General features: G+C 30.9%; 1 protein-coding gene across 1 annotated transcript; it reads right to left on the reverse strand.

The window, feature by feature from the left end:
* Positions 1–6057: 6057 nt before the first annotated feature.
* Positions 6058–8763, reverse strand: LOC124926430 (F-box/kelch-repeat protein SKIP11-like). The gene is made up of 2 exons (XM_047466656.1): positions 8451–8763; positions 6058–8017 (listed from the first exon to the last, which is right to left on the reverse strand). The coding sequence occupies exon 2, from the start codon at positions 7771–7773 to the stop codon at positions 6499–6501; it is 1275 nt and encodes a 424-aa protein (XP_047322612.1). The 5' UTR covers positions 7774–8017; positions 8451–8763; the 3' UTR covers positions 6058–6498.
* Between the last annotated feature and the right edge of the window lie 478 nt (positions 8764–9241).

The following is a 9241-nucleotide window of genomic DNA, read 5'->3' on the forward strand; positions in this document are numbered from 1 at the left end:
GGCCCGCAAGGTCTTTGACATTCTCTAAGGATCCTTTGACATGCTCAAATTGTTGATCATATGTCATGTCCTCAATCGAGATCTCTCCCAACACCTCTGTTCTCGCCCAACTTGTAAAGTGTGAGCCAACGCCTTACCACGTCGCTTCTCGGCCTCGAGCAACTCCCGAACCTCCATGAGTACTCGAGCATTCAACTCTCTAATGCTGAACAACCGATTAGAATCCACCCATTAATTAGGAGGAGGAGCAAAGAGTACCCCAAGAATCGGTGTGACAGAAAGAGAACACCTTAATTTTTTTTCCTGAGAGAAGACGATCGAGCAACATCTCGACGCCACAAAGCTTAGTAAGTTCATTGGATTTCTTGAACAACTCAATCTCTCTTGGAGAATGTCGCCCCCCAAGGTTTTTCAGGTTCTGTATTTTGGCCATAGTATTATTAGTTAGAGATTCAACACGTGAGATGGAATATGTAATGGGAGTTTGTTTATGCATAGATTAGAGAGGATCTATTTATATATTTAAGAATTGAAGATTAATCATTTGGTTGGCAAATTCCTAATCAAATTCTATATATTTAGTAGATGTAAAAAGTGTGAATGGGGTAATTATATTTTAACCTTTTTTTTTTTACTAAATCAATGAATTAACTTTTTAATATATATATATATATATATATATATATACATATAGTAAAAACAAATACTTATATTGACTATTTTGTTTATATATTAATGAAAATTTTCTCTATTTATTTTAAAAAATAAAAATATTATTGTTACCTAAACAAAATGATGCACAACATATATATATATTTGTTTATTCTTATTTTGTCACTGAATTTATAAATGGGTAGAGTGATATTTAGAACGTATACTGTCATTTATAAGACATTAAAGACAAATTAAACTTATTCATTACTTTGAATAAGAATGGTCTTAAATTTATTCCTGATATAAAAATATATCTTTGTATCTGAAATTTATTGTAAAAATATAATTTTTTTTTACCACAAGTAAAATTTTTAAATCTATGTGACGTATAGAAGAGATTCTATGAACCACTGGTCAATTATTGATGTTAATTATAATAACAATAATTTAAAATATACAATTCAATAATTTAATATTTTTCTTTGTAGTATAATTTATTATCTTTAAATAATTCATTAATTTATTTATATTAGAAAATAAATATTTAAAATACAATATTTTGAACTTTTTAATAAATATATATATATTATTTTGAGTTTTTTAATAAATATATATTAAATAACTAAAGTCTATTTATGTTTGTAATATATTTTCTAAAAAAAATCACACTCATAAACACTTGTTTTATAAATATTATTTGTATATAAATATTATTTATTTGTTGAAATTTGAGAGAAATTGTCGAAATGTCAATAATTGTAGTCGTTATTATGATACTTATTAAGATTCGTTCAGAAAAGACAGTGGAGTCGGTCAGAGAGTTAATCGTTTTTCGAGAATTTACGAGATCACTTATTAAGTACTGTTTTTTTTCTTATTTTTTATTTTTTTATATTTTCATGTAATGCTTTATAATTGTGTTTAAACAAAAAAAATTCATTTTTAATATAAATGGACCTTTTTAAAAATATATATAATATTTATTTTATTTTTAAAAATAATACTTATTTAAATGTTAAGTTTTTTTTAGAATTAAAAAATTCAATGTCAATATGAATTTAAATGAATAAAAATAATGGAAATTGTAAAAAAAAAATTAAAAAAAAATAGTTAAGTGAAATATTAGTCAATTATAATTACAAAATTAAGTTATTTTAAAAAAGATTAAAAAAAATCAGACTTAATTTTAAATATTAGTGATAGGGATGTGTAAAAAAATTATGAATTTTTTAAAGTATCATATTAACCTCTAAACATTTATAAAAATAACATATTATAATAAATTATTTAAATATTAATGTGATTCATTGGGGGTGATGTCGAGTATTTAGATAGTTATTAAAAAGTTGGATTGATGCGGCTAGAGACGGATCCAGAATTCGTTAGGGTGGGCTTGAAAAACATCTTGGTTGACTTAAAATATTAAAGAGAAAAATTTGGATAAAATAAATAGATGAAGGTAAATTCTATTATTTTTTAAATAATTATATAAATAAACAATAAATTATATTGAAAATGTTTAAGAAATTATGGGATAATGTTACATTTTTACCCTATAAATAAATAAATATATTTTTTTCGGAAGCCCACCCGAGGCTGAGACCTTTCATAGATCCGTCCCTAGATGCGGCTGATATGGTAAACCTACATATTTGAGTTATCTTTCCGGTTATTTTTGGGTGGATTATCTTATTGGAGAAAGATCTTCGAACTTTTAATGAGTGTAGTCGTTTGATGCGTATTATTTATATTATTATTATTATTATGTTTTTTAAGATTATTTGTCATCTCGAGGACTTACAAGCTCGATAATTTATTGAGTGCGATTTTTTCTTATTTTTAATATTTTTCTTTTCATGTCATATTTTGTCGTTATGTTTGAACATGTTTTTTTTTTTCATTTTTAATATATAAACTTTTTTAAAATATAAATATATATTTTACTTAGTTAAATATGAAAAACTTGCCCCAAATATAATAATTTGAATTGAAAGATGAGAGCGTTCCTCCTCCTCCTCTGATCAATCATGTAAGATTGGCTAGCTAATTCGAGGACTAGAATTATAGCTCTCATCCTTAATTACTTACAACTAATTAACTATATTTAATTACATCAACATTTTAAGCATTTTTTTATAATTATTAGCGGTAGGAAATATAAATTTTAATACATATGCATTAATGAAATATTTTGATTATCATCGTCAGTTAATATTTGAAAATTTACAATTTTAAAGAGGTTGGCCTTCTTTTGTTTCTTACTTGATCGAATAGACAAGTAGTTTATAAATTTATCCTCTGATTTATCATGATTTCCAATTAATACGCACCAATATTTTAAATTTAGTAGGATACAGTCTTTAGTTGACGTTAATTCTTTAAATTGTTTAATTTTAAGAGAAGATTGTTTAATTCTTTAAATTTAGTAGGATACAGTCTCCGAGTTTCGCGTGCATGAATTTGGAGTTGGTTTAGTTTCTGTGTCGAGGTTATTTAAGAATACAAGTGTCCGTAATCTTTTTAATGTTTTATATATGAAATTTATATAGATAACTTATGAATCAATTTTATTTGTTTTTATGAACTTTTACATATGGAGCAATGAGTGGAATTATCTTTTCAATAAAAAAATAAATAGATAACAGTAATATATAGTGTACATCACTTCAGTTCCATGAGAATGCATCAAATCTGTAGTTGATTAAGGTTCCATCATAATTTCATAATAGACGGAAAATAAAGCATATGTGATTCCCCACTATACACCCCCACATAACCCAATAAAGCTTTTTAAAAAAAAAAAAAAAACCAATCCGAACATAAGATTCAGACGAAAATAAGTGTTTAGATAACTAGAATTATGCCCATTTTCATTTTGGCTTGGTGATGACATCTATGATATTCATGAACAATGTAACTAACTGTGTCAATAATAATAATGATAAATTATTCTACAATTATTGAGGTATTTCCAAATGAGCAATAATTGTTGAGGGTTTTGATGGCGTGACCGATTGAGATGAGATGAGATGAGTCACGTATGTGTGTATATATATAATATAGGAAGACTCAGCTTAATTAATTAATTAGTAGCCAATATTCTAACTGGTTTTTCCTTATTTTTTTTTAAATATATATACTTACGAAATAAAGAAAAGAAAATAAGCACGTGTCGTTTCCTTTCCCTGTTTATATAATGAAATTAGAAGGAAAAGTAATCATCAAAATTCTAAATGTTTTTGTCTGCCACGAAAAGGTTATTATTCCACGGCGTGATGATCACGAATTAGGAAGATTTTGTTAATTAATTTGTGAAATAAATAAATATAATATACATACATAATAAAAGGTGTATAATCCAGGTAGTGTAGCTGGCAAATATATGGCAATATCTTGTGGAGCTGTCACATATGATATAATGCTGGGGGGGTTGTCATTATTTATACATCTTATCATACACTGACTGGGATCAAGAGACATATCATATGGCAAAATGGTCCAAATCAAATGATAAGGCAAGCCATGCAGGCAGGATATTCAACTCAACATATTTAACTTAATTTCCCACTTTATATTTTATTTCATCTTTATTTTTAATCTGTCTTTAAATTAATATTTATAAAGTGGACAAGGATGTAGCTAGTAAGTAAATCATTTAGGTTGTAAATGAATTGACTTGAATTCTTTTCATTTTCAATCTATTTAAAACTATATAATTTGTAAAAAAACCAAGTGGGGTTTTGTAAGAATAGTTGATGCTTGTGTCGGTGAAGTAAAGACAACCGGGTTAAAACATTAGGTACTTCTGACCCATTTATTTTTGTTGCTACTAAAGCAGATAATGTTAATGGCAGGCAGATAGCAGCGGATGGTGGATGGAGGAGTTATTGATGCATGGTTGAAGAGGATGAAATAAGGATTGCAATGACGGTTCTTTGAATAAATCAGTAAATGTTGGTTTGAATCGGGTATATTGGGTCGGGTAAAATTTGAATCAGATAATCTTATATTGGATTTTGTTTGGATTTGGTAAACAAAGGTTGGGTTTTACTCCCTATTGTCACTTCTTTTTTCATTGCTGCAATGAAAGGCCTTCAACTTCCTTATTTTGAAATATTTCATCTCTATGGTCATTATGAACAATTCTAGAAATGATTCAAAACTAATGATCAATAATGGATAATGCTGGCTTAAGTTTGCAATTCATTTCCCTAAAAAACATAAAAAAAAAAAAAATTCAGTTCAATACTAGTTCTGCATGAAGCTAATAAAATCCAGAATCTCTCAAAAACAAATATTAGCCAAAACATTGTCAATATTATTGAACCCTCTTTATTATAACACCATGTATATTGGACAACCTTTTACTTTAATTTCCATCAAAGTCTGGAAAAGCTTCTGCCATCTTATCAGGTTAATAGATTTGTGAAAATTAATGATCAAACCTCCCAAAAGGTATTTTCTTTTCTTTGTTGTTTCTATTCGAATCAATATTAGTTCCACTGTTACTATGCCCAGGTGTGTTAGCAGTAAGGTTAGCTGCATTTCCAGCATTAGATAATAGAGATACAATAATATCACTTTGATTCTTATTTGAATCACAATCCCTTTTTTCTAATCATTGTCATGTCCTAATCTACCACATTTATAGCATAAACCCATAAGTCTTTCATATCATTGAGTTCTCCTTTAGTTAAAAAAAAAAAAAAGAAAGACAAAATATATTCTTTTACTTTGAATTCCACTTAAATTAGATAAGAATTTCAATTGTTAATCACATATTTCAACCCCACCACCACCATTCATCAAATCCCCCAAGCTATCCATTCCTCAATTCTTATTAACACATTTCATTAAGGTTGTGTTTGGTCATATTTGAAAATGAATTTATGATGCTAATACGCATTTAAAAGAGAAAGAAAATCTCTTAAGAATTAAGATTCTATGACATTTTCTCAAACATGGACATGTGTCAATTTTCCTCAAACAAAAAAAAGAAAGAAATAAAGAAATACACAAGTTCTAAGAACACTGTTGCTACAAGTGACCCACCCACAACTTTAAACAAATTCTAAGAACACTGTTCTTCCCACATCTCATTGTTTACTTCAGTTGCTTGTCTGTTCCTTGCAGTAATCACTCTCAAGTATTCATTGCTATATTCTATAAATAGGTAGATGCCAAACCCAAATCAAATATGCCAAACATAAGCACTTAAAAGCAATACATAACTAAATGTCCAAAACCAGATGATGATTCATTTCCAAGTATCATAAGACAAAAGAAAAGGGAATTAATTGCAGCAGTTAGTTTTAAATACCTTGAATAGTAATGTACTATTATTTCCAAGCATTACATTTAGAAGAACTCTCTACCAAGCAAGAATGTACATAAGCAACAATCCACAGGAAAAGTTTACAAAACTTTATTTTCCATCATCAAAGGCCATGCCCCAATAGAGATCAACAATTAAACTGTTTTAATGTCACATTATTTAATCAATGCCCCAATAGAGATCAACAATTAAACTGTTTTAATGTCACATTATTTAATCAATCTGGCTGCTAACTCTCACCTTACAATCTCACTCTGTCAATGGGGAAGGATAATTTAAAAGGGTTAAACTGTTGAATCTAAAAATATAGCTTAAGAGCTTCTTTCTCATAAGATTGTTAAATCTTTAGAAAAAACTAATATTTCTTCCCTCCCCGACCCACTCAAAACCAAAAAAGAATACATTGAAGATGGAAATATTTCATTGAAAAGAAAAAAAACAAAGTTGGGAAAAAAATACCCATTAACCAGAATTCTGTGTTGGTGCTGCAAAGATCATCGAAGCTTTAGCTAGCAACCCATTACAGCACAATTATAAACAAAGGTAGGCGATTGCTTCCTGCTAAGCAAATTCCATTGTGGAGGTCCTTCACTAGGAATCCATGAATTAACCTCTATAAACCCTTCCCCAGATGCTCCCCTTGGTCCGCCAATACAAATCAGCTGATGTCCACAAGCCCTAAAGGCCAAACCCCATCCATTCATCGAGTCTGCCCTATCAGGCAACCTCCCAACTGTAACCCACACTCTGTTCACTTTGTCATATTTTTTAACTTCCATCCCAGCATAATCAGCTGCATACAATTCATCATCTACAACAGCAACCAAAGGAGGTGCTTCAGAAGTTGCAGCCACTTCGTTGTCCCTAGCTGCACGGACAGGGGACATATTAGGAATTTCAGTCCATATTTCTGTTTCCAAATTGAATTCTTCTCCACAAGTAAGAACCTTTGAATCACTTCCTTCGGTGCCTCCTATAACATAAAACTTCCCATCCATAAATACCCCTGAACACATTTTACGTTGCTTATTCATGGAGGGCAGTGTTTTCCAGATCCCTGTTTCCGAGTTATAAATCTCAGCCGAGCTAAGAGTGATACCTTGGGGATCACAGCCTCCAGCCACAATTGCTATCTCTCCAATACTGGCTGAACCAAACAAACACCTCGGAGAATTCATTCTCATACCGGTTGTCCATGAATTCGTCAATAAACTGTATTTGTAGATGACATTTGACATCACCTCTTTTCCAAATACGAGAAGTTCAGTTCCCACAGCTAACGATTCCTTATCAGAATAGAAGAAACACTCGTTAGAAGTCATCATCGGTAAATGCATCCAACGGCCACGATTCGGGTCAAAAGCTTCCCATTCGAGTAAATCGCAAGAAATATAAATCCAATGTTCAACGACGCCATTCTGGCGTCTTAACCTGTGGAGCTCCCCCGTCCGGATTAAATTGCGAAAGCCTCTATTTAACATTGCAATACAACCGTAATCTGATCTCGAACAACGAATCAGAGAGCTAATCGAGTTGTCTCTGCCGATACCATGGATAAGAGGGTCCTTGTTGGAACTATCATTCGATTCTGCAGCTGACATACACAAGTTACCAAATCGCTTGGGTAACTTTTTTGCAACAAGTCCTCGTTCGTCGCCTTCTATTTCTAAGGGCCTTTTGCCATTCAGGATTTCTATTTTATCAAGACGGCAATTCATGCAGGACCAGTTCCCTTCCAGTTCACAGGCCCTCAAGTAATCCCTCCAGATCAGATCTTCCAACATATCTAGAAATTTCCAATCAATTAATGATATTGAAATCAAAGTATATATACAGGTTAATTTCCTTGTTGGCAGGGCACAATCTTCGACTGAAAATGGTTAATCGCGGATTTAAAAGAATCCGTTTTGTTTATAAAACATAAACATATGCCTCCTCAAAGAGACAGGATACAGGAGGAGAGATAGCAAAGAGTCGATCTTGACGTCCAGAAAATCCAACCAGCAATCCCAATCAAATGTAAGAACCCTAAATGAAATAACCCGCATCGAAAAGAATCAGCAATCAGAATGCCAGCAAAAGAGCATAATAGAAAGATAGATGCATACAAATGAGTTATAAACCGAACCCATTTCAATGAACAGTTGTATCAAAAGGATACGATTCGTAATTGCCCAAGTTAATTAACACCGAGACTAAGATTTGGGTGGTAGTATTAGGTGCTGGCGGTGAAAAGAAAAGCGAAAATAGACGAGGGATCTCTAATAATAAAGCAGAGATTCCAAATGAAAATGGATAGTAATATGAAAAGATGAAGAATTAGACTAGTAGATCTGTTGGGTAGTAGTTGCAGTCGAAAAAGAAAATGAAATTTGCGCCATTTTTGTTTATGTTTGCAAATAGAAGAGAAAACGAAAGAAAAGGAAGAAGGGTAGTGTAGGAAATGAATAAGGGAACTTACGGATTGGATAAGAAGACACAGACTGAAGTGAAGGGAGGAATTCTGATTACATGAAAATCTCTTCTTTCTTTCTATCTATCCCTCACAGTGAGTGAGTAGCTACAGTATGTATGTATATATATTCTCTTTAGTGAGTGTTTTGGGGGGTGGGCAGTTTCAGTTCTTCGCGTTCATCCCCTTCCCTTGGATGTCCTTTGGATTCTCTCTGCAAATCAGAGCAGCAGGCTTTGGGGCTAAATCCTTAGGAGGAGCCTCTCCATCTCCATCTCTCTTTCTCTCTCTTTACCCCACAGCAGCAGCAGCAGCAGCACAACTTCTATTACCAACATTTTGCCGTCAAAACTAAGCTTTATATTCCACCAATTACAGAGCTCAGGCTTATTTGGCCCCTATAACCTGGTGGTTCTGCTCAACAAAATATTAACTAGTCAACACAGGAGGAGAGGTATATTACATTTGTATTTTTATTTTATCTTAAAATTATTTTTTCATATAAAATCCAGACTCTCATATTTTTTTTATTTTAAGTTCACTATGTAAATATTTGTAGAATAGAGTTGTTTAAATTTAATGACAAAATCAAATCGCCCCCCATGCATTTAATTAACTATTTGTAAAACAAAAATATAAAACAAAATGCTCACAAAACTAATATACAAAATATGAAATACTTTTTAATGGTTATAATTTTTTTAAATATATATTGCTTTTTAGGCAAAAGAAATAATATTTTTTAAATAAGTTTTAGAGCAAATAATATTATTATAATTTTATAACCAATTTAATTTAAT

Source organism: Impatiens glandulifera, chromosome 2 (genome assembly GCF_907164915.1).
Source record: "Impatiens glandulifera chromosome 2, dImpGla2.1, whole genome shotgun sequence".
In the NCBI taxonomy this organism is placed as follows: Eukaryota; Viridiplantae; Streptophyta; class Magnoliopsida; order Ericales; family Balsaminaceae; genus Impatiens; species Impatiens glandulifera.